Consider the following 25,480-nt stretch of genomic DNA (forward strand, 5'->3'; position numbering starts at 1 on the left):
CCTTGCCTCACTCCTTGCTTGACGTTGTTCATCCCACAATAAGGAATATCAAGAAAAAGGGGAAAATCAGAGTGTGCAGATCCTCACCAGGACTTGTTTTGTGTGGTGTTTGTCTACTGGTGTGTTATGTAATTAATAATAGACATAATTGGAACTGCCACGTTTTTATTGTTGGCAGTAATGACTGCCAAGACTTTGATTGGACACCTGACCCAGACCCATGACTTTTATTATTACTCTTCAATTGAATTCAGGCTAGGATTAAAACAAATTAAATGGAAGACCAAATCGGAACAGTCCTGCATTGGAGCAATCAGGAGGAACTCAAACAAGCAACGAGAAGGGCACTCGGTGGAGCACGTACCTCCGCCATGCAATGCCTGATCCACGAGAACATATCGGGCCCATTACATGTTACTCATCTGCCCTCAAACCCATCCAGGTACAGCCAAGTGAACCCTGTCACTCTACCCTAAAACCAATCCAGGTACAGCCAAGTGAACCCTGTCACTCTACCCTAAAACCAATCCAGGTACGGCCAAGTGAGCCCTGTTACTCCTCTACCCTCAAACCCATCCAGGTACAGCCAAGTGAACCCTGTTACTCCTCTACCCTAAAACCAATCCAGGTACGGCCAAGTGAGCCCTGTTACTCCTCTACCCTCAAACCCATCCAGGTACAGCCAAGTGAACCCTGTTACTCCTCCACCCTCAAACCCATCCAGGTACAGCCAAGTGAGCCCTGTTACTCCTCTTCCCTCAAACCCATCCTGGTACAGCCAAGTGAACCTGATTAAAAAATAAATCAAAAAGAACCCAAATCAAAAAATTAAATAATTCTGGCTGCCAGACCATGCATCTGATAAAGTTGAAATTTAAAACATGTCACCCCCATAACTACGAGATCATAATTGTGAAGTTTCACGTCGATTGATTAAGCGGTTCCAGAGAAAACATTATTTAATATTTTCTTCAATCCAATATGGCTGCCAAACCATGTGAACTCTCTATTCCTGAACGAACTTGGACACCCATGGCTTGGGGAACATTTGTGTGACGTTTCCCCTCGACCTGTCCAACTGTTGTGGAGATCTTTTATAGGTTTTAGGGTAAATCTAATATGGCTGCCAAACCATGTGACATTTGATGCCATACGTGTAAACTTTTTGTTCTTCATGGATAGGCGGTCATACGTGTAAAGGTTCGCCGTGGTTCTGCTCGCCGGGCACCTTTAACCCGCCGTCCGAGCTCCTCATGTCCACACCCCTCCTCTCAACACCCCTCGTATTTTTCACGATGAACATGAAGGACGTGAGACAATTAGCCTAATCAAGCTATTTGAGCGGACTCCGTGAAACAATGATGTAAATACATTTTACAACATAATTTACACACATTTTCGATTCATAACTTGTCATATTTTCATTTGTAAATAATAAGAGGGACAACAAAGCCATCCCACGTGCTCAAAGCTTATGTGACATCTGCAACACGTGAAGGGCCACGTGGTGTTCTCTTTATGGCCGGGGCATCCCGCTTTCTCATGACAATCTGTGTTGGAGACAAAACGTCGATTCCACCGAACATCCTCGAGAGCCTCAAAGTTTCATGTTTTATTTTAAAACATCCAACAACACCCACTCGATGACCGCATTGTGCAACGGGATGATGACGTCACACTTTAACGTCCACTCTCGCACCACAATTATGGCAAAATAAACTACACCGAGTTAAATTAAATGCGAAAACCTCGGAGGAACAAGAGAGAACTTATAAACTTTCAAAATGGATGACTTACAAATCCCTTTAACTTGAAGTACATACTGTACTTTGCCAGGACAGTAAAGCTAGCTGTCTGTAAACACTAGAATTCACCATATCCCTCATGCGTGAGCCACACCGACCCCTGGGATCTTTCCAGGGTGACCATTTTAATAATGCGGGAGCTTGTCAGCATCCCTAGGTGACCTTCAAAAAGACGGTCACCAAGGTTAGACCCCAACCTATAGGATGACCATCCCCATCAGGTGACCCACACCAGACTCGGGTGAAGGATGCAATTGCCGTGAAGACCTCACCGTGCCGTTTAACCCTCCGGGAATCTTTGTCTGGCCGAGGGTTAACCGTGACCATCACCGCCACGCCTCAGCACAGAGCGCCATTTCCTGTGTGTTTTATATTTCATGGCGATGGCCCCGCTTCACACAGGAGCGACAAAGGCTTCATCGGCTTGAGCCGTGACCTCCTGATCAAGAGTGTGAGGACGGCCGACTAAACTACAACACAATGACAAAAAAAATCTCATGTTGAAGAGAACAGAAACATCTAAAACACTGAACCCAAAATATTTAGAGGATCTAGAGAGAGGAACACAAGAAACTGACTCAGAAGAGTAAAGCTGGGTAGAAGGGAGGGGGGGAGGGGGAGATAATTTTGAAAACGCTGCCATGATGAAGGAGAAATTTCCGGAAAAGAGAAAAGAAAGAGGACCAGAAAGGAAAGTAAAGCCTCGTGGATTAAGTTATTGGAACCATCTGGGAATGTTGGGCAGGTTTTCAGAAATTTGGGAAGGGTGAGATGGAGTCACATGGAGCAGATATTTCTCGAAGCGCCACCATGGATCACTGGAGGGGTGAAACATCACTCCTACGCAGCACGGCCTCCTGATTCTGTGGAGCTGCCTTGTGATCGCCATGTGTGATGTGGAACCACCCTGGATCACTGGGAGGTGAAACATCACTCCTCCGCAGCACGGCCTCCTGATTCTGTGGAGCTGGCTTGTGATCGCCATGCGTGATGTGGAACCACCCTGGATTACTGGGGTGAAACATCACTCCTCCGCAGCACGGCCTCCTGATTCTGCAGAGCTGGCTTGTGATCGCCATGCGTGATGTGGAACCACCCTGGATCACTGGGGGTGAAACATCACTCCTCCGCAGCACGGCCTCCTGATTCTGCGGAGCTGGCTTGTGATCGCCATGCGTGATGCTGCTTCTCCATCGACACCAAACCATTCACTTCCGAGCTCCGATTGTCCCAGCTTCCGGTGCTTTCTTCTTCGCTTTTTGCAGCGAGAGCAATCTGTGAATGAGTTAACAAAAGTATTTTCAGACGGAGACACAAAATCATTCATTTAAATTTACTTCGGTGCAATGTGCCCGATGTCATTTACAGGAAATTTAACTTACAGTGGTTGTTTATTGCCATCTGATAAGATTTCTCATTCCGGAAGTAATGTGAGATCTGTAACACAAAGAGCAGAAAACAACACACCTTACAGGTGGATATTGTGTCACGTGACTTCCTGTTCAAACCCATGCAAGTTCTCAACAAAGGGTATAAGGAAGAATCAACTTGACTCGTCATGTTTGTAACTTCACACTCCATTATTTATATATTCAACACACTTCATTCCATTAACTTAATGCATGTAGTTGTGGGTTTGGGTGTTCACTCCAGGGAGGAAATCCCCAGGGTAAGAGGCTGCTGGCTGGCAAGAATCCCCCATCCCCACCACTTTAATTATTTTTTGTATGCACTGTCGAGGCTCATATAAGAGACGGTAGAAGACAGACAGACCGCCAACCTGCCTGCGGTGAGAGACCAAAAGACTCAGCCTCATCACGGGAGACACTGATGATCTTAAATGTCTTGGTTTCCACAGCGTGAAGCCGAGAAAGGTGAGAGGCAGGAGCACCAGCCCAGAGGGGAGAGCAGTACTCCACCAGGCTGTGGATGAAAGCTTTACATGTGGTCAGGAGCTCAGGTGGGCCGAGGAAGGACTTCGCATGACGGAGGATGCCCAGTCAGCGAATGTACAGTGTTGTCTTAAAGGCCTTGTACAGTGTTGTCCTTGTACAGTGTTGTTGTCCTTGTACAGTGTTGTCCATTTCTGTACAGTGTTGTCCAAAAAGATCCGGACAACTTTGTTCGTGTATTTGGAACCACAAATGATATACACAACACCCTTTGGTTTGTATGACACAGAAACTCATCAAGTTTTGTGCGCACCATCAATACACTTCAAATGTGAGCTCCGTTTGTCACGCGCACGACATCAAGGCGGTACACGAGTTCTTGCCTTGTTCGGCTCAGCATGTGTGCGTCCATCAGTGCACATGCAGCTGTGATCCGAGAACGAAGATGCTGCAGGTTTGCTACCTTGGTACTGTAGACATCTTTGACAAACTCCCACAGAAAAAAAAAAATCAAGGCTGGTTGCGTCTGGCAATCGTGGGGGCCGGGCGGTTGGTCCATCTCGGCCAATCCAGCAACCTGGAAAGTTTTCATTCAGGACGGCTCGGACAGAAGTTCAGTCATTCAGACTCCTGGGTCTCACCATCAGTCATGATCTTTCTTAGGCAAACCACATTTCAAAATTGGCCTTCAAAGCCAGCCTCAGTCTGGGCATCCTCCGTCGTACACAGTCCTTCCTTGGCACACCTGAAGTCTTATCCACATACAACGCTTCTAGTGAAACGACCAAAATCCAGAACCATTGCTCTCCTCCACTTATTAGTACCTTTCCGGATTCACGGAGGGGACTCCAGGTTTTCTCTCCATCTGTCCATCCGTCCCACCTGTGGTTTTTCAGACATTTTCCCCATACCCTGTAACATATTGAATATAAACTTGGGACATGGCTTTATCATGATAAGTTACAGAACTAGATCGAGTTTCAGGGCGTTTCATCCATTTTTCACCGAGTTATGACCTTCTTGTGCTGAGAAAATATCACATCGTTTGGGGACGAGCATCGAAAGCAATTCTCGCTCTTGTTTGTTTTTCCCGTCTGTTGGATCAACTTCCACATTTTCTTCAATCTCATTCTTCCCTCCAGGTCTTCAAGACAGCTGTTTACCACCATTTCAAGTCATACCCCATTGAAAACCATGATCTTTTCTACCCTCGTTAACACCCCCGCACCCATGCCCTCCACCCCACCCCAATCCCTCCGAGTTCCAAATTTCCAGTTTTCACTCCTGAGTTTCCTTCTCTCTCCATCTTGTCCAACCCTTGCATCCTCTCCTTCCCCTCGTTCCTCCCCAAACCCATTGTTTGTACAAAGTCTTCCTTTATTTTGTCCCACACCCTGCTGTCAGTGTCCTCTCTCTCTCTCTCTCTCTCTCTCTCTCTCTCTCTCTCTCTCTCTCTCTCTCTCTCTCTCTCTCTCTCTCTCTCTCTCTCTCTCTCTCTCTCTCTCTCTCTCTCTCTCTCTCTCTCTCTCTCTCTCTCTCTCTCTCTCTCTCTCTCTCTCTCTCTCTCTCTCTCTCTCTCTCTCTCTCTCTCTCTCTCTCTCTCTCTCTCTCTCTCTCTCTCTCTCTCTCTCTCTCTCTCTCTCTCTCTCTCTCTCTCTCTCTCTCTCTCTCTCTCTCTCTCTCTCTCTCTCTCTCTCTCTCTCTCTCTCTCTCTCTCTCTCTCTCTCTCTCTCTCTCTCTCTCTCTCTCTCTCTCTCTCTCTCTCTCTCTCTCTCTCTCTCTCTCTCTCTCTCTCTCTCTCTCTCTCTCTCTCTCTCTCTCTTTCTCTCTCTCTCTCTCTCTCTCTCTCTCTCTCTCTCTTTCTTTCTCTCTCTCTCTCTCTCTCTCTCTCTCTCTCTCTCTCTCTCTCTCTCTCTCTCTCTCTCTCTCTCTCTCTCTCTCTGTCTCTGTCTCTGTCTCTGTCTCTCTCTCTCTCTGTCTCTCTGTCTCTCTCTCTCTCTCTCTCTCTCTCTCTCTCTCTCTCTCTCTCTCTCTCTCTCTCTCTCTCTCTCTCTCTCTCTCTCTCTCTCTCTCTCTCTCTCTCTCTCTCTCTCTCTCTCTCTCTCTCTCTAACTCTGTCGTGGCCCTGACTTCATGAAGGTGGGGGTACACCATCCTGGATGTGGGAGATCTCTGGCTTGCTCCGAGGAGATCGATCGGCTGTTTTCGTGCCGCGGGCCTGTTTGAGAGAACTGTCCGGGGCTACACATCAACAACATGAGCCAACTGCGAATACGTGGGATAAAAACCGCGAATACACGAAGCACAAGGGCAGTGAATGTCGAATCTGCATACGGCGAGGTCTGACGGTACTAAGTCCACGAGGGCTGAAAAAGTGAATGAAAAATTTACAAACAAGGAGTTCTTTCTTATTAATGCAGCTACTCTCACTCGGGAAGAAAAATTGAAGTTGGAGTTTTTAAATGTTTACATTCACATTTAAATTAAGTTCAAAGCAAAAAAAAACAAAGGCGTCAATAACTTACGTGTGTATTTAACCTCCTTGGGCTATGAAAACCAATATTACAAAATCCTGTTTGTTTTTGTTTGTCGAAATGCTAATCCGAGATAATTCAGCATCAGATTTACCTTTGCCTTGCCTACACATACAAAACTGTGAGGGATACAGAACATAGGATGAGGTCCTCAAGTCCAATATGATCTTCACAATGCCGAGAGGGGGTGGGGGTCGGTGAGAATCTGATGAGATTGAACATGTTTGTGGGCAATCGCTCACCTGGAAACAAGCAGCAATGAAAGGTAGACATATTTTCCTAAATTTTGATACCAAGAAAGTGAGATAAACCAGGGGGTGGGGAGGTGGAGGGGTCAGCAGTCGAATTTCAGGGGGTGTCATGTGAATAAATGTTAATAAAACATCTCATAAACTTCTGGTGTGCACATCGTGAGTGCGACGAACTCTCTGCAGTCTCGTTACTTAAGCAGAATGGAATAAAACGGAATGAAAAGGAACATTAAAATCGACTTACTTTGATACAGATTCGTTGTCCAGTGTGTTTTCCGTGGCTGCGTTGAAGTAGAAAGAACAATAATGTCAAACAGGATGAAGTTTGCACTCACAGACAAATCCATGAGTGAAAGCTGTACTCATTGCACATGTACACACACACACGCACATGGCAGCATGAGAGCCAGAAACGTGTCCGTGGATTGATCCCTTTTTCCCCAAGGGGTAGCCCTCCATTTCTTTGTTTAAAACCTGGAGTAGTTCATGCCATCGTACCTTCATGAAGGGAACAAGGTTGGAGAATCTTTTCACAAGAAGTTCATATAATGTTGGCGGCTGAATGACAAACACAGACACAAACAAAACATCTCACATAAGTAAAAGTGAATTTCCTGAGTTTTCTGTGACTGCCAAGGGTCACGTACCACTCAGACATATATACATGTACATATGTATATATATTGAACCACAAGGGAGGGGCTGTCTTGGGTTCCTCTCCAGACTCACCGGGAATCGCAGGCCGTCACACACGTACAACTCTGTGTCACGGGGGTCGCTAATCGACCATCAATGCCAATAACTTGACCACCAACCCCGTCCACTCCCTCTCCCCTTTCCCGCTCTCACCCCTCTCCCTCTTTATCCGACCCCTCCCCTCTTGCCTCCCTCTCACTTTCTATCCCACCCGTCCCCCTACTCCCTGACCTCCTCTGTTGAGGGGACTGTAGCATGTAAAAATCAGATTCGGAGTGAGCCGACAGAGGGGTTCAAGGGTCGTTGGATGTGCGAGCATGCAGGCAGGCAGGCCTTTGCCAGGTAGATAACGTTGGTTTTAAATACTGCCACCTGGTTTAATATCGAACCCGGCGGTTAAAAATAAAATCTTGCTCTTTGGTCCTTCCGTATCGCCCTTCCCTTCCCCTCGTCCTGCCTTCCCTTCCCCTCCCATTTCCTTTCCCATAATGCATAATGCTGCCTTCCCTTCCCCTCCCATTTCCTTTCCCATAACGCTGCCTTCCCTTCCCTACCCCTCACCTCATTTCCTTTCCCATAACGCTGCCTTCCCTTCCCTTCGTGCTGCCTTCCCTTCCCCTCACATTTTCTTTCCCATAACGCTGCCTTCCCTTCCCTTCGTGCTGCCTTCCCTTCCCATCACATTTCCTTTCCCATAATGCTGCCTTCCCTTCCCCTCCCATGTGCGCCCCTCCTATGGACATCTCTGGGTGGTGTCCACGCACTGTAGTAACATGCTGTTTTTACGTACCCCATTTTGTTCAATCCTGTTCTATCGCCGTGAGGGAGTTTGAATGGACGTTATAGTTGACATTTCAGGCCTTAATTTCACTTAAAATTAACTTTTCGTCTGAAAACGCGAATTTTCTTCCCGTTTTTTGCATCCGAAACTTACAACATATTAGCGACGACAAAAAATATGAAATCACATGTCGAATTAGAGTTCAGATAAAGCTGTCACGGTACAAGTGAAGCGTGAGCCTTCCCAAAGATCAAGGCTCCACGGAACAAACAAAATGGAGGCGAATTGCCCTGAACTGGGAAGCTGCTCCCCAAACAAAGAGACAAACGACGGAGATTACACACAGAGTACGATTGCATGTGGAACGTGGAGTATTATGACGTCATACCTTTAATAGGGACAGGGTTTACGAACGTTTCCACGATCCAGATGAAGCATTCTCGCAGCTTCTGAATGAGACACAACACGCAAAACATGTCATGTTGTGTGGGGGAATCGAACCCGCATGGACGAACCCGTCCAGGTATTGGTAACCCGTTTAAATGTACACGTAAGCATTCTTCTTCGTTTAAAACTCACCTGTTCAAGGTACGGCTGTTACCGAGATAAAATGAAAGTATGAAAGAGAAGAAGACGACGAAAAATACGTTCTTCCTCTCCATCTTGAAGCGTCCTCAGAAGGCGAGTTCCCCTCTCTCTGTGACGTCACAAACACTGGCGAAGCCACGCCCACATCAATTTATATTTATCTTTCATGTTCTTTAGACTCGTTGACCCCAAGTTTTCGAAGCAGCTTTTAAATCAGCTCGAAATACACTGCGTTCGGACAAACTACCTGTTCGTTACTTTCACTCTATCAACCTCGTCCCCTTTTATTTGGCTCCTATTACCAGCCGTTGATCGCTGCAATCGATCACCGGGTGCTACAGACATTTCAGCCCCTACGGAGTTACCTGCTGTGCAAATAAGGAGTCTCGATCAAGTTCTGTCATCGTCTATTAAAGGTTTGTACGAGCAACCGACTGCCAAGATGCAATTCCCATCTCCACCGGACTTTCTGCCCAAGTGTGACGTCATCCCCAGGAGTCACGTGTCACAACTCTCAAACTCTTCTTCACCATCAGAGACTTGCCGCAGGTAGACGGAGTGCCTCTTCTGTCCTGTGTTGTTCCCCTTGTCTCACTATTGTGAAATGTCTGAGGGCCTTGGAGGATAGCTAGTTATGAGCATCCTCTTTGTTCGATGGGTTTGTTCGAGGGCGCGCAACCGTTAGGGGCTAAAGGGATTTTATTGTTTGCTGTGTAATTGTTATGACAGTAAACCCTGTTCAAATTCACTCGTCTTCCGCTTCTTTTGTGAATAGCTCCTTATGATCGCGGTGTCATGTAAGATGGATGATTGGCACAGCGACTGGCGCTCACTCAATTATAGCATCCGCAGGACGGAGACTGCTCAGCTCACAATTCGACACTGACTGTTGCGCTCGAATCCCGGAGCCCCAAGAGAACGTAATGAGACCCTCTTTGGGGCTGTAGACTCGTCTGACTGGCATGACTGTCGTTTAGTGGCCCAGGAGATCTGCTCAACGGAGACCGGGTCATGTGGTATGAAAATAACCACGGGACGAGAACCTCAGTTCGAGTTCGAGTCCGGGTTCACTGTTACAATGTCATTGCCAAAGAAAGGGGATGTAAGAAAATGTTCAAATAACCTAAACATTGTTTTGATTTCACATTCGAGCAAGTGTTTCGAGCATTCAATTTCACGTTCTACCTCCTCCAATCTTCAACTGCCTTCTGACCCCTCTCCCCCAGCACCACAGAACCTTTTCTCCTCCTCATGCAGCCCCCTCCCCGAGCTCCCGTTGATTCTCCCACCAGACAAAAGGAAGGGGATCTGACTACACACATACTTAATGACATAACTGAATTTTGGGACGTCTGTATGTTGAATGCAAATGTTTTTTCCGGTGTTGCATGGTTGCAAATTTCCGGTGTCGATTCAAGACCGTTGGATCGGAGGCTGTGGATCCCCTGACGAAGACCGTTCGTGTCTCACTCTCTGCTTACCCGAGGGTGAGATCGGACCGACCCTGCCGGACCGTGGCCAATTCGAAGACATGACCATCATAAATCGAAGCCATCCACACATTATGTTAAACGATATCATGATGTAATCGAACGTAACATGTAGATGGCCTCGAATCATGGTGACCCACGAGTAACGAACAAGACGCCAACCTCCAAGACTCAGAGCAGTCACTCTCACCCTGGTAATTGTAAAAGTAATTGATGAGAGCGATTCCTCCAAACCACAATGTCACTGAGCCGGCCATTATACCACGTGATAAATAAAAGCAAATACAGCACTGTGATTGCAGGAAAGGCACAAATAAATCAAACACACAAATAATCCGGCAGTTAACTTATGAAACCTCGATGACGGATAAAATCTTTTAAATGTGTTCAATCGAATCCATGAAGATGTGCAGAACTTACATCTGATCTGTGCATCAAGGTTTGCCTTGTTCACCTTGATCCTTGTGCAAATAACTCGAAATTGGCAAAAAGTAAGTGCAAATGTTCCAGGAAAAGAAAACTCCCATAATAATCCGTTTCATCAAGGATTTCTGTCCAAATGGAACATTCGTCGACGAAGAAGGAATTTTCACAAAACCATTGAATTGGAATGAAAATTCCTTCCACCAAAACCACAAACACCATTCTTGTCCAAACGAGAGAGAGAGAGAGCGACCGATGAACCTGTCATGTCGGATTCCTCTTCGATAGAGGGCAAGCCCGGTACCTCGTGATGAATAGACAACCAATTGAGATGGGATAAGTGTCGTTCCTGATTAATTTTGACAAAATTACCTGTTCGGCATCTTACCTGGCAAGCACGAACAACAGTGCCATGAAGTTGAAAAACAAAATCTTTCAATCGTATTGGATTTGATCTTCATTACATTACATTACATTCATTACACATGACATTACAACTCCAGCTTGGATTTGTTGTCGTAGTCGAGGGAGAGGCGCTCCCTCAGCAGGGAGGTAAAGCCGGAACCCGTGCTGCCCCCGAAGGAGTGAAAGATCAGGAAACCCTGCAGCCCTGTGTGCTGGTCTACCTGGGGTTCAACAACGAGATCACAGCTATTGGCATTGAGAAGAGTTATTCAGTGACAATGATAGGACCTACAAGAGGTGTTTCAGGACTTCCTATTGGTACAGCGATGGTGTCCGTGCATGTCGAAGGTTCGTGAAACCTCCTTTGAACTCGTACATCACTGCTGGACCAATTGGAGGCCACAAAGTCCCTCCAAGTACAGACAAAAAAAGATATAAATATTCAGAGGTTATGTCCAGGGCAAGTCCAAGAATTCATGCACGTTACGTACGGGACATCCAGAAAGTTTAACGCCCTGAAAAGCAATTAAGATAGTCATTGATTTCAGTGATTTTTATTCTAATGTTGGGAATCTGGAAGGAGAATACCCACAATAATTTTACGTCATTCGTCCTTGGGATGATCATGTGATTAAAGAAAACACGGTGCGTTACGCACGGAGCCACAAGATTCATGATTTTTCAAAGAAATAATGATTTAATAAACAGAAAATCAAACAGTTCTGATGGAAATAAATCAAGACATGAGGGAACTTAAATCTAAATTACTATTTGAGGCGCCTCCACACTCAGACACAAAAAGGGACAAGGGGGGGAAAGATAAAGAAAAAGAAAAATCCCTCATTTATTCTGTCACTTCCCTTCGGGTGATCCCTTTTTATTGCCGGTCTTGAGATGCAAAAGCATAGGAGAAGGTCACAGGGGACATTCACATACTGGGAAAATCATCCTTAATCCCTCCCTAATTAACACAGCACCACCGCTCCCCGTATGGTGACGAGTAACACTTAAGCTCACAGTTTCCTTACTCAATTTACATCGAGATGTCTCCTACACGTCCACGGACCAAGCAACTCTCTAAAATCCGATCTTTCCGATGAAATTCCCCCATTTGCCCGACAAACATAATATTATGGCACAAGGATCCAACATTGAACGATGAGAAACTCAGCAATTCATGAAGTACGATACGAAACAAAGTGAGCATCTGATTATGAAGTATTCAAAGTGCAAAATGATTTAAAATTATAATCGTATGAAGCATAGTTTGCAAGTACTTCCGAAGATAATGAAATGCACAACTTTATTGCAGACATACACAAAAATGTGCAATACAAGACGGTTAAACCCGGACAGGACACGTAGGACAGATCTGTTTCAGTGTGTGTGCAATGAATGAAAATCAACAAAATAACTTTCATTGAGTAATTTGTTGGTAATTAATTTTTTTTTTTAATTCTCATATATAGATTTTTGTTTGATTTGTTTCAGGACCTCAGGGTTTTTGTGCATTCAATCGAAGGAATTATAGGTCGATGTAAACATTTATCAACTCGACTTGAAAATATCAAATCTGGCAGCGTAGTGAAAATATGGACGACTTCCACTTTCACAAGGGAATGGAGGAAGCTTTAATTTTGTGTAAAAGGGAAATACATATTCCAGTGTGTTTCTTTGAAAAACGAGAAACTTAGACGTGCCTGAAATAATGATAAACTAGAAGGGCACTTGGTAGAGCAGAGCGCACACCTCCGCTACGCAATGCCTGATCCACGAGAACATATCAGGCCCAATACATTTTTGAGATATCGTGCGATACATCGTCAATGGCCCGAATCTCTCGATGGTGAAGAATCAGTTTAAAAATTAAATAATTATCGTATCCAGATTCGGATACAGATGTTCACCAAAATCGAATCAATTCTTCCTCGTCACACACCCAACGTGTCCACCAAGTTTCGTCTGAATCCGTCCACAACTTTTTGAGATATCGTGCGATATATCGGTTCAGCCCAATCTCTCAATGGTGAAGATTCACCTTAAAAAATTATCAGATCCGGATCCGGATTCGAATCTTCACCAAAATAGAATCAATTCTTCCTTGTTACACACCCAACGTGTCCAACAAGTTTCATCTGAATCCGTCCACAACTTTTTGAGATATCGTGCGATATATCGGTTTCGCCCAATCTCTCAATGGTGAAGATTCACCTAAAAATATTATCAGATCCGGATCCGGATTCGAATCTTCACCAAAATCGAATCAATTCTTCCTTGTCACACACCCAACGTGTCCAACAAGTTTCATCTAAATCCGTCCCCAACTTTTTGAGATATCGTGCGATATATCGGTTTAGCCCAATCTCTCAATGGTGAAGATTCACCTAAAAATATTATCAGATCCGGATCCGGATCCGAATCTTCACCAAAATCGAATCATTTCTTCCTTGTCACACACCCAACGTGTCCAACAAGTTTCATCTGAATCTGTCCACAACTTTTTGAGATATCGTGCGATATATCGGTTTAGCCCAATCTCTCAAGGCAAAGCGCATGTTAGTGGTTCCAAAATCACATCTAAGTGGTTACCACTCTGTTTCAAAAATGTCAAAAAATTAAGTTTGTTCCATTGCCTTTTCACTACATTTTCCTGAAAGTGTAAGTCCAACTGAGTTCAGAACAAAAAACCGTATAGCTTAAATAGATAAAAATATATATACCGAAATATGATACTTTGAAGAAGGGTTCCCTGTTCTGATGGTTTTGCGAGTTTTCAATGAAAATACCTAATTTTTCGTTTTTTTTCTTTTGTTTGGCAAAATAAATGAAGGTCATAGTATGTAACTTATTCTAGCAACTCATCTAAAAATCAAAATACCAATTTCTGCGATTATTAAGAAATAATACATACCTATATTTTTATTACTGCTCTATTCAGTGATTGTCAGATGCTGAAAAGCACTAAAAGAGAGAAGATTTATCGAACAAATTCTTGGACCTAAATTTTCAATTCAATCAATTCTGGGAGTAACAAAAAGCTCTCTAAATTCTCCAAAACTGTTTTAACTGCCTTCAAAATTAATAAAATATTTTTAAATAGCTGGAAAAAATTTAAATTTTTTAAAAAGAAAATTGATTTTTTAATCAAATTCACAAAAGTGTGACGTGCAGTCGGACAAAAATGCAAAATTACTCAAAATCAAAGCCATGCATGTTTTCAATATTTTTTTTTGTACTATTATATCGATATCACTGTGCCCCATTTGTAAATAAATTTTAGTGAAAATAATCTGATGCACAGAAGAATAAAAGCATTTTTTTTTAAAGCGTGACGTGCAGTCGGACATTTGGGTTGGAAAGTTCGGTCAAGCCGCTGTCATTAAGTATCCACCCGGATCATCTCAATTTTTTTTACATTGATTATTGGTAATAAGTTGAATAATTTAAGACACGTAAATATGAGTTATTGATAAACTAGTCATTTTGTTAGGAGATTTCATAGTCCCAGGCTTGAAAAGGGCAATAAAACAAGAAAAAATAAAAATATGCCAGAATGTGCATATATCATGCGAATCCACCACTGACCGACACAAATGCTGATTTTTCTCAGACGGTGGGTGACAACCTTTTGATTAGATGAGAAATTTCATGCAGAATGTTTTATATGTTTTAGTTTTGCATGGTCTCATATATGTCATATTTTAAGGTGAAACAAGAAAAAAGGCCAATACTGGGCATGTATATTCAATAAAAATCCTGTAGGTTCAGTAATATACATCATAGACCCATGAACCTTGATATTTTAAGGTCCTATGGAACACTGTCTGTGCAATGAACCAAATTTCATGACCAGTTGTAGTCTTTGTGACTTTCAAAAATGCCACTCAAGTCAAGGTATGCCCTAAAATAGGGGTGGTAACCACTTACATGCGCTTTGCCGAAATGGCGAAGATTCACTGAAAAAATTATCAGATCCGGATTCGAATTTTCACCAAAATCGAATCAATTCTTCCTTGTCACACACCCAACGTGTCCACCAAGTTTCGTCTGAATCCGTCCACAACTTTTTGAGATATCGTGCGATATATCGTTTTTGACCCGTTCTCTCAATGGTGAAGAATCACTTAAAAAAATTATTTTAGCCGGATCCGGATTCGAAACTTCACTACAAAATATAATCAGTTCGTCCTTGTCACACACCGAACGTGTCCAAAAAATTCATCCGAATCCATAGACAACTTCATGAGATATCCCGCACACAAACAAACAAACAAGCAAGAAGACGTCATGCGGAGCACGAGACTCGCAAGATCCATCAAACAAATTTGACCTCAAAAATAATTGGTGGTAGAATTGGGTGACCTGAAATAGAAATCCTCTTCAAATTTCATGGCAATCGGATGAAAATTGAGGATTTTGGAAATCTCACCTCAGTTGTTGACCTTTGGCCTATGTTGACCTTTTGACCTTTGAACCTCAAAAACAAGAGGCTTCTTCCTTATGAGATCCCATGAGATCCTTATGAGAAAGGGAACGATCCCATGTTGTTTTGGCTGCCTTAAACTGGGTCACATACATGTAGTGGACAGGTCTCATGGAAAAACATGAATGCCCAAAATGTCTACCAGCCAAAGTGGTGTTCACATCTTGGTGACGTTGAAATGGTCTTTCCCACAGACTTTGTAAGCGACGTCCCATACGTAACGGTATTGTCCCATACGTAACATCAAAAAATTACTTGTGAACTAATCATCCACATAATTTAACCTTGAAATACAGGATGGATGACCAACACATGATGGATAAGAACTTCGAGAAAATGGGTTTAAAAATTTTTCAGAGCTTTCAGTGTAACCTTTAAAAAATCCATGTGGAATTGTTTTGTATGGGACATCGCTTATTAAGAACAGGCCTCATTTGCATAATTAATGAAGTGAACAATTTTTTTTTCTTGTGTTAATTAAAAGCGCACGGTAGTTGAGTCGTCACTTCCATGAAAAAAATCCTTCTAAAGTTTGCTTGAATTCATGGCCACCATTTCAAAGTGTCCCATACGTAACACCCACTTTTAAAGTGTCCCATACGTAACACCTAATTTGCATAAATGTAAATTCGTTTAGTGATGTCACACCTTAAACCCATGACTTTGCCATTTTCCTTTCAAAGATGAATAAAATTTCACATTGAGACATGAAAATCTCATTGAAATTTGAGCTGTGGCATGAATATGAAATTCTACCATCTCAGGGGGACCTCCTCTTGGACTTGCCCGTATTTTGAGGGTATACCTGCTTACGGATGCGGTCTTGAACCAAGTCCATGATCTTTGGTCCGACGGTGCAGTGGCCCCGTGCGTAGTTGTTGGCTGCGTCCCCCTTGCCCGAAATAAGTTGCTCGGGGTGGAAAAGTTGTCGATAAGTACCGGCACGCACTTCATCTGGAGAACGGCACAACCTCAACGTCAGGATGAAGGTCAATGACCTCACAATCTGGAAGTTCAGAAAGAGGAGAGAAATGGGAAAGAAGAGGAGAAGGAAGGAGAAACTTATCGACAGCTTGCTCACCGATCATGGTGGGTTCCAGATCGACGAAGATGGCACGAGGAACGTGCTTCCCAGCACCGGTCTCGTAAAAGAAGGTGCAGAAAGAGTCGTCCCCACCCCCGATGGTCTTGTCACTTTGGCATTTGTCCATCAGGCTGGATCCCATGCTCCAGACAATAGAGCTCCCAGCACGAATTGCCGATCTGTACACCTGCCTGGCCGATGTTGATGGAGATGCACTCGCGCTGTGGGACACACGGACACCACGGTGATCCCAGTGGTTTAACCGCTGTTCGCAAATCACAAGAAAATTATCTATCTACATACAACTTCCACCCCCACCATCCCTACCAGTCCAGCAGCACCAAGACCATCTGGGCTTTGGGCCAATGGTGAGTGAGATGGGATGGACGTGGTACGTCGCGGCGTGAGGTGGGGGCCAGAGACTTTAAAAGTGCACACAATGGGCAGAAGTGTCAATTCCAGAGTTTCAATGTGATACCAAATCCCAACCCAACCAGACACACCTCTCTCCTCCTCCTTCTCCATTGTCGCTGCTGAAGGTACACACCTGGGCTGCCACCCTGCATCGGTTCCAGCTGTCACGCCGACACAGCTCGGGTATTTCTTGTCTTGTCCGCCTCTCTGGTCTGTCCTTCGTGTGATGATTGAAAGCCTTTAAGTGAGATAATTAAGGAATCATCCGATGATTCGTTGGTTTCATGAGCACACATGTTCGGTAATGAGGAAGGGTTTTTTTATTGCATTATAATTGTATTACCTCCCCATGATAATTAGTTATAAATGAGGGCACTCGGTAGAGCGCATCCCTCCGCCCCATAACGCCTGAACCACGAGAACATATCTGGCCGAACACATTTTTGAAATATCCTTTTCCAACCCCATCTCTCAACGGTGAAGAATCACTGAAAAATTTCTCGTCTTCCGATCCGGATTCGGATTTTCACCGAAATCCAATCGGCTCGTCCTCGTCGCACATTGAACGTGTCCACAAAATTTCATCCGGATCCGTCCACAACTTTCTGAGACATCCTACACACAGACAGACAAACAGACAGAAAGGGGTAGTTCTCTCTTCGGTAGTTCTGAACCCTCTCTGCGGTAGTTCTGACCTTCCTGAGACGTGGTGACCAAAACCGAACAACATTCGAGATGAGTCCTCACTACATTCCTGCATCAGTGTTAAAACTACCTCCTTTGATATATAATTAATCCCTGTGCAAATATAACATAAAACCCCTGTTCGCTAATTACCTGCGGCTACCTGGCACACCGTGGTGCTGTCTGATTAACCCGTGTAACTATCACCATCCCCAGATCCTTCTCCCGTGTGACATTCTCGAAGATCTCCCCATGCATCGTGCAATCTCGATTTTCATTCGTCAAACCTCGATGTCCAAGGTGGCGTCGGCCGCTCGAAACCACCCGAGCTGGTTCCACCACCTGGTCCTTGGGAGCCTTGAGCGGAACATTGGTTCTGTCGCAAGCTCTTACGGCAGACTACTCCACGGGGAATTTGTGGGTTATTTGTGGAGGATCCTTTTCACCTTAGGGGTTGTGTTCCTGGTTCTGCATGGACCGTCGGAGTCGGTGTTCCCACACGCTTGCTGCCGGAAAGCTCGACACGGGCGAAGCACCATGAGAAGCTGCCTCATCATCCGGTGCAGGAACTCGGGTTCCCTTCTCTGCCAGTTCGCAACGAGCGCCTTGGGTCCAGTTTCTGCCTTTCTTCTCCTACAGAAGACGGGTGAGAGCGTGCACCTGAGCTGTCACTTGGTCTACCTGCTGCTGCAGACGTTGGAGCTGCTGTTGCCCCACTTGACTTTGCGGCGACTGTCCCGATCTGGGTGACCTTGTCGGCCATGTTGACGAGTTACTCGACATCCGCCGATTTGCCTGGAGACGCGAGGATGGAGCTGGGCGCTGCTCGGCAGACAATCGGAGGAAAAGTTGTTTGAAGGATTTCTCCTCCATGTTGTCCCCCGAAGAGGTTCCCCGTGTTGCGAAGTAACTGTGGCGGTTTCCGGCCGCCCAGTTCTTCGGAGAGTACCGGCGTCGGTTCAGGTTCGGCGTGTCAGTTCTGCCTTCAACGCCTTGTTATCGGATTGGTCCTGGATGATTTGACGAGCATGTCACGAACCTCACGAACACTTACATCTGCTCGCCTGCTGAACCCAGAGAGGACGACATAGCCTGGACTGATTCAACCTCCATCATGAAGTCATTGACGAAAGTCTTCATGAACTCGTATCCGTCGCTCGTGTCGAGTTCGTGATTCTCATTTAAACTTCGTGAAAAGTCCAAAAGTGTGAGATCAACCTGTCCCAGGTGTTCTCATTCGCAAACAAAAGGTGATTATAAACGAGTGACCATTTGAGAAAAAGTTCACTTCTAAATAAATAAATGTCGTGAAAAATCCCGAATCAGCAAAAAAAAATTTTTTTTTTAAGTCCTGGTCTGGTTTCCCGCCAAAAACAACGAAAATTCCATCGCTCAATGCTCATTGGTCAACAAACATCACGTGTGTTCGTTAACCTTGAGCACATGATTGGTCACCATGAAGATAATAAATAATGCTTGGTATGATAGTTTAAAATTTGCTCGATGTGAGGAGAAGTAAACACTTCGAGGGAAAAAAAATATTTAAAATAAATCACAGTGTTTACAACGAACCGAGGTATCCGTAAAACAACGACTATCCGAGACCAAAGGCCTACATGCCTTGGGAATGGAGGAACACGTCGGTCTTGGCGGGTCGTGTGACGACCTAAAGCAAGTCAAATTAATTAAACCGACGTCCGAACTCACCATATATTTGAGTGGATCAAAGGAAATCTTCACGAACACAAACACAAGCCCCTTTGCTTCAAATCAACGGTTCTTCTTCCTCATGTGAAATAACGGTTTCGGCGGCTTGATATATAGTGACGTCACGGGGTTACACCGGAAGTGAATTTTTTTTAACGTTTTATTAATTTACATCGTTTGTTTAAACTACTTAAACGTTGAGGTAACACCAGTTTTTTTTTTAATCACTAAAACGAATTCACGAGTAAACTAGTAACAAATGTGAAAAGTACGCCGGTCTCTTCGCTTCAGCAGCTATGATTATTTTTTTGAAGAATAAACCTTAAAAAAAAATCTTTTCCAGAACGGCTTGACAGATCGAGGGGAAACTTCACGCACATGTTCCCCAAGCCTCGGTGATACCAGGGTGCTCACGAATATTTAAAAGGTCACATGGTCCAGCAGCCATCTTGGATTGAAGGAAAATCTTTACAAAAAGTATTTATCTTGAACCACCGCTTCATCAATCGACGTGAAACGTCACAGTTATGATGTAGTAGTCATGGAGAATATAAGTATGAAATTTCAACCTGATGCGATGCATGGGATGCCAGCCAGAACATTTTGCCTCTGGTTTTAGGGATTTAAATCAAACTTGGTACAAGTTTGTATGATGATGCAACGATGTGGGTGGAGGCACATCTGGTGACGTCGAAGAGAGCCCTTCCATTTGTTTTTACGTCCGGTATGGGTGCCCCACGAACCGCCACGATAAGCTATTGATACGCGTTAACACAGCGTTTGGCCCAGGACAAATATCAATATCACCACCACCATCATTTCGGAGTGTTGGGAACTTCAAGCGCTGGACAAGGCGGTCGGTAGACTGATAGTTGTCAAGTTTACAATGATAAACGTGTTTCACATTGGTGTAGTGGTAAAAAATTTATGTGGGTAAACTATACCAATGTCAGTTGAGGCCGGGAAGCAACCAAACTTTCAGGCTAAGTTCGTTGAGGTGTGTCTGAAGGCCACAAGGCCCTTTTTTATTTTTATTTTTTGACATTGTATCCAAGCATGGACAATCTCAAGGCCACAAGTCCATCTCCAGAGACCTTGATGTTCCTGCGTCCACCGTACACAATGTTATCAGGAAGTTTCAGGCCCATGGCACTGTAGCCAACCTCCCTGGACGTGGCCGCAAGAGAAAACTTGATGGAAGATTTCAGTGAAGGATTGTTCGAATGGTGGAGAAAGCACCTCGATCAACTGCCAAACTGATTCAAGATGATCTTCAGACACGAGGTACGACGGTTTCAACTCACACCATCCATCGCCAACTCAATGAAAGGGGGGGTCTATGGTAGGAGACCAAGGAGGACACCACACAGCGAACTCCTCGTTTCTCCCGCTCATCACTTCCGGTTGTGATGATGACGTCATGACAGTATTCCCCCTCATAATGCATTCATCGAACGAAAGGAACAAACAAAAGAATAGGTGTTGCTTGTCCATGTAAGACGCACAATAAAAGTCACAGCCAACATAAGAAATGGTCGACAGCAAAATGCACTCAAAAATATTGTGCCGGGAAGTGTGCGTGGCGCCCAAGGAGAGTTGTGTACCACGGTGAGGGTATCGTTGTCGTCGGCGTCAAACCACCGGTCGGGGGTGACGGAGGGGAGTGTCTCCTCCGGTGCTGCATCAAGAAAAGCTGGCTTCAAGCGATCTATGGAGACCGTCTCCCGACCACCATTAGGTCTTCTCAGAGAGTCGTGGAACCTTGTAAGGTTCGTCATCTCGGATTGTAGTTGTGTGACGTGCTGCGCTGGAGGTGTCACATCAGCCACGGTCGGTGTAAAGATGTCAATGAGCGGTTCAGTGAGCTCCGCAACTACGGGTAGTGCCGGTTCTGCACCAGCTGCAGGTATCATGCGCATGTGTGGCGGTGAACGATGCAAAAACAACTCACGAAGGAGCGACCGGTCGAAGGTGGCACGTCGGGCACCGATATAATCTGCTGCACATGACGCAGTAGCTGTGTCGGTGTATTTGAACCGCGTCGACTCGGTAGTGATGGTCCGGATGTCGAATTGCACTTCTACCTGTGCGAACCGCAGCTGCGGGTTCGTGAGGCCAAAATGGCGGCAGTTTACACGAAACCGCTGCCACGGATGAAGATGGTTGAGCGACCGGGAAAGGCGCGACTGCTTGTCCGTCCCCGTCGAACGGTTGGTCGTTCGTGTGTTTTTAGCTCGTTCTCCGCACGCGCCGCACGTCCGGTTCTCATTACGCTTCCGCACGTCTCGCCGCCTGCTGCACCTGTCGTGGGATAGCCCCGGACAGGTGTCTCGAACAAGCCGATCGATCTCCCAATGGTGGGGCCGGTAAAGGTCAAATCTGGAAGGTCAAGTGTCCACGTCACGACTGAAGCATGAAACTCTCAGGTCCGTTCGGACGGACCGTGACGTGTGTTTCCAGGTGTGGAGGCACTTCAGATCTCATACCTGGGGGGCAATGACAGGTATTAGTGAACTCAAGACAAGATGTCCATGATGTTAATATCATTTAGTGGTAACTACAATGTCACCCGCCTTGTGAACGCCGATGTGGTGGAGAGAAACAAATAGTTCGCTGGAAATCCTTCGGAGAGTCTGGTGAACAGATCCAGGTGGACGAGGGTTGTGTTTTCACCACCACCATGTTGGGTCTGTGTGGTGATTGGGAATTCAACATGAACGGTGATTAATGTGCGTTGAGCCGGAACTGAGGGGGCGGGGCCTAGAGTGACGTCAGAGGGCCGTCGAGTGTGGAGCACGTGACGTCATTAAAAGAGGAGGAGCGAAGGATCCTTCGTGTGTGGCCTGTCTTTGCGACGTACGACAGTCTGTGTCCGTGAACAGGAGTGAAGGAATATCAAAGATTTTTCGGGACCTTTTCAAAGGTTCCTTGGTTTATGCTGTGAAGTAAAATTTATTTCCACATATTCACCTCCACATCGTTGGATCCAACAACAACAACAACAACTCCTCACGTTAGATTTCGATATTGTGAATGTTTAAACGTTGTGCGGTGTATAAACACGATTGGGTTTGATTTCTGTCTTGAGAATGTTAAACATGTGGGACGGTGTTTATCTCTCCGTCTGGCTGGGCAGAGTCACGCACAGTGAGGACAGAATAATACGAGATGCAGACTTGATCCGGAAGTGATGTAGCCGGAAGTGACGTAAGAATGACGGTGTTGTTGCCACAAGGTATTCAGAGGCTTGATCTGCACTTAATATTGTTGTTATTCAGGTTTTGGCTTTTCAGTTGTAATTTTAATCTCATCATTAGTCAAAATTTTAATGATGTGATAGTTTTTTTTTTTTCTCGTAACACGATCAATTAACGAGTTTTCCTCAATTGTTTCGTCGGTCACGTGACTGAGCGGCGCGAATCTGCCGCTGAGAAACCGTGTTCGAGTCGTTTCGTGATCACGTGGTTTGCTTTTGCCTGAATTCTTCAGGTTCTCTCCTCTCATCTTCCTTACAGAGTCTCCGACGATGAACGATGATCCGAGATCTCTCGGGCGAAGATCACAAAGCGAACACCCCGGGATCCACGAACGACTTCGATGGAGGAAACACGGTCGATCCCGGAGTCCGTCCCTCACACAGCGGGTCCATGGTCGGTTCACCCGAGGATGAGGAGTCCGGACCCGGTACGTGACGTTCCCTCCGGACGAAGGTTTGAACCACAAACTCATTCTTCATGTTACACAGTAGTTTATTGTTTATAATGATAATTATAATAATAACAACGAGGTGTCTGTGATCGCCAAGCCGACCCTGACCTCCCCGGTCTAACCCTTGGTGATCGTCCATGACCGACCCTGGGCTCGTGATCCGGTGATGGGAAATGTTTGTTTAGACTCTCGTTTCAACCTTGACCGTCAACATTCAACAAAACGTCAACAAAATGTTAAAATCTCCATAATTGGGTCATGACCTGAAAAATGGGTCAAGGTGTAAAAGGTCATGTCAACAACACCAACTTTTTATTCCCTTCACTGATACAAAATGTCATTCTGAGAGTACCAGCGGGATCCGAGAAACAGCTCGGACATTGGTACAGCGAGGACATTGGTACAGCGAGGACATTGGTACAGCGAGGACATTGATACAGCGAGGACATTGGTACAGCGAGGACATTGGTACAGCGAGGACATTGGTACAGCGAGGACATTGGTACAGCGAGGACATTGATACAGCTCGGACATTGGTACAGCGAGGACATTGGTACAGCGAGGACATTGATACAGCTCGGACATTGGTACAGCTCGGACATTGGTACAGCTCGGACATTGGTACAGCGAGGACATTGGTACAGCTCGGACATTGGTACAGCTCGGACATTGATACAGCTCGGACAATGGTACAGCTCAGACATTGGTACAGCTCGGACATTGATACAGCTCGGACAATGGTACAGCTCAGACATTGGTACAGCTCGGACAATGGTACAGCTCAGACATTGGTACAGCTCGGACATTGATACAGCTCGGACATTGATACAGCTCGGACATTGATACAGCGAGGACATTGGTACAGCTCAGACATTGATACAGCGAGGACATTGGTACAGCTCAGACATTGGTACAGCTCGGACATTGGTACAGCTCAGACATTGGTACAGCTCGGACATTGGTACAGCTCAGACATTGATACAGCGAGGACATTGATACAGCGAGGACATTGACACATCTCAGACATTGATGCATCAATGTCTTTGCAGGAGATAAGACTGATGCAGGAGTCTCTGTTGATGAGTTGATGAAGGAAGATGAGAGGAGAGATGCAGGAGTCTCACCGCCATTACATACTTTTACCGCACAAGAACAGAACTCGAGCAAATGGTGAATAAGAAAAACTTTCAAAAAGGCAAAAATGATCGCACTTCGCTGGAATTTGTTTTGAAAGACCTTAATTAGACCTATTGTCCGATATATATATATATATATATATTCCAACTTTCAGTTCGTTTCAACGAATAGCCTTCGAGGTATGAGCGCCAACACATTTCGGGTGGATGGAGGGATGGTCGGATGGACGGACAGACACCGACGTGATTTTCAAAGTTTTTCGTTAAAAACTCAATAATGCTGAAATGGACGTTCCTGAAATTTGGAACATATTACCTCGACGTACAAAGGATTTACTTCTGAAATTTTCAGCCAATTTTGTCCTGGAGAAGTCGAGAAAGGAATTTTCAGTCCCCATGTTCAAGCTGTATACCGAGAAACCGTCCCATGTACAGGGAGCGGTGCTTTGTACCTCCTTCGATACAGAATTTCAATGGAAATAAAATAATTATTTGAAACATCGTTTTTTTTAAATTCCGGAAAGTTCACACGATTGAAGCAAGATCAACATACGGCCGAGCGTTGCCATCGTTGGGCACGTTGACTCATGTCTTCCCATAATGGAACTTCGGATGCTTCACCAACACAAGCAGACAACCGGACAGTTTGTAAGAAGTTGTTTATAATGATTTGTAAAGAGCACGTACACACAAGCAGTGTCACGGTGTAGAAATCCTTATGCTACGCACAAAAGCGCCCTCCTCGTCAGTCACTAGTCACAGATACGAACAGGTACCACAGTCATTCTGGGAAACAAGAGAGAGGACAGGAGAACGAGAGGACAGGAGAAGAGCTGGCAAGTTCATGGGGGGAGGGGGCGGGAAGAAATGTGCAATGCAAACTGTTTTGAGAGTTGCGAAGGGTGAATGTGTGTGGGGTTAGATTAATTGGCGTGAGGTGTGAGAATCAGTGAGCCCTGAAAAGGACAGTTGGTGATTTGTGTTGATTGTTCGTGTGTCCTGAGGGCCTGAGGTGGAACAGAGATGGAGGAGAAAGTTATCGCTCGTCTGTCACGTTAAAGGTGGAACTGCCTCTCTCTCTCTCTCTCTCTCTCTCTCTCTCTCTCTCTCTCTCTCTCTCTCTCTCTCGCTCTTTCTCTCTCTCTCTCTCTCTCTCTCTCTCTCTCTCTCTCTCTCTCTCTCTCTCTCTCTCTCTCTCTCTCTCTCTCTCTCTCTCTGTCTCTCTCTCTCTCTCTCTCTCTCTCTCTCTCTCTCTCTCTCTCTCTCTCTCTCTCTCTCTCTCTCTCTCTCTCTCTCTCTCTCTCTCTCTCTCTCTCTCTCTCTCTCTCTCTCTCTCTCTCTCTCTCTCTCTCTCTCTCTCTCTCTCTCTCTCTCTCTCTTCTCTCTCTCTGTCTCTCTC

At 45.2% G+C, this 25,480-nt stretch overlaps 2 protein-coding genes across 8 annotated transcripts in view; one reads left to right on the top strand and one right to left on the bottom strand.

Annotated features, from left to right (window-relative positions):
• Positions 1-1,597: 1,597 nt before the first annotated feature.
• On the bottom strand, positions 1,598-19,366 carry LOC147008078 (uncharacterized). Of its 3 annotated transcripts, XM_085865678.1 has the most exons (10): positions 19,238-19,366; positions 16,980-17,084; positions 16,760-16,854; positions 16,430-16,653; positions 16,154-16,302; positions 8,348-8,408; positions 6,981-7,040; positions 6,727-6,763; positions 3,188-3,242; positions 1,598-3,080 (listed from the first exon to the last, which is right to left on the bottom strand). In XM_085865678.1, exons 1-7 carry the CDS (start codon positions 19,238-19,240, stop codon positions 7,024-7,026), a joined length of 654 nt encoding a protein of 217 aa, XP_085721804.1. In that variant the 5' UTR covers positions 19,241-19,366; the 3' UTR covers positions 1,598-3,080; positions 3,188-3,242; positions 6,727-6,763; positions 6,981-7,023. The 3 variants fall into 3 exon arrangements, with proteins under 3 accessions (XP_085721804.1, XP_085721805.1, XP_085721806.1); XM_085865679.1 differs by lacking the exons at positions 1,598-3,080; positions 3,188-3,242 and adding an exon at positions 5,744-6,473; XM_085865680.1 differs by lacking the exons at positions 1,598-3,080; positions 3,188-3,242; positions 6,727-6,763; positions 6,981-7,040 and adding an exon at positions 6,802-6,980.
• A 3,014-nt stretch (positions 19,367-22,380) lies between these two features.
• The window catches only part of LOC147008079 (semaphorin-4D-like), a 27,674-nt gene continuing 24,574 nt past the window's right edge, over positions 22,381-25,480 (top strand). For 2 of the 5 annotated variants that reach the window (XM_085865682.1, XM_085865681.1), the window contains exons 1-2: positions 22,646-22,921; positions 25,086-25,142. In XM_085865682.1, coding sequence (XP_085721808.1) covers positions 22,771-22,921; positions 25,086-25,142 — 208 coding nt within the window. In that variant the 5' untranslated portion in view covers positions 22,646-22,770. Of the gene's footprint in view, positions 22,473-22,644; positions 22,922-25,085; positions 25,143-25,480 lie in introns of those variants that run through there. The other 3 variants (XM_085865683.1, XM_085865685.1, XM_085865684.1) reach the window with 3 other exon arrangements.

Source organism: Eptatretus burgeri, chromosome 22 (genome assembly GCF_056783735.1).
Source record: "Eptatretus burgeri isolate ZD-2024b chromosome 22, Ebu_testis_v1, whole genome shotgun sequence".
Lineage (NCBI taxonomy): Eukaryota > Metazoa > Chordata > Myxini > Myxiniformes > Myxinidae > Eptatretus > Eptatretus burgeri.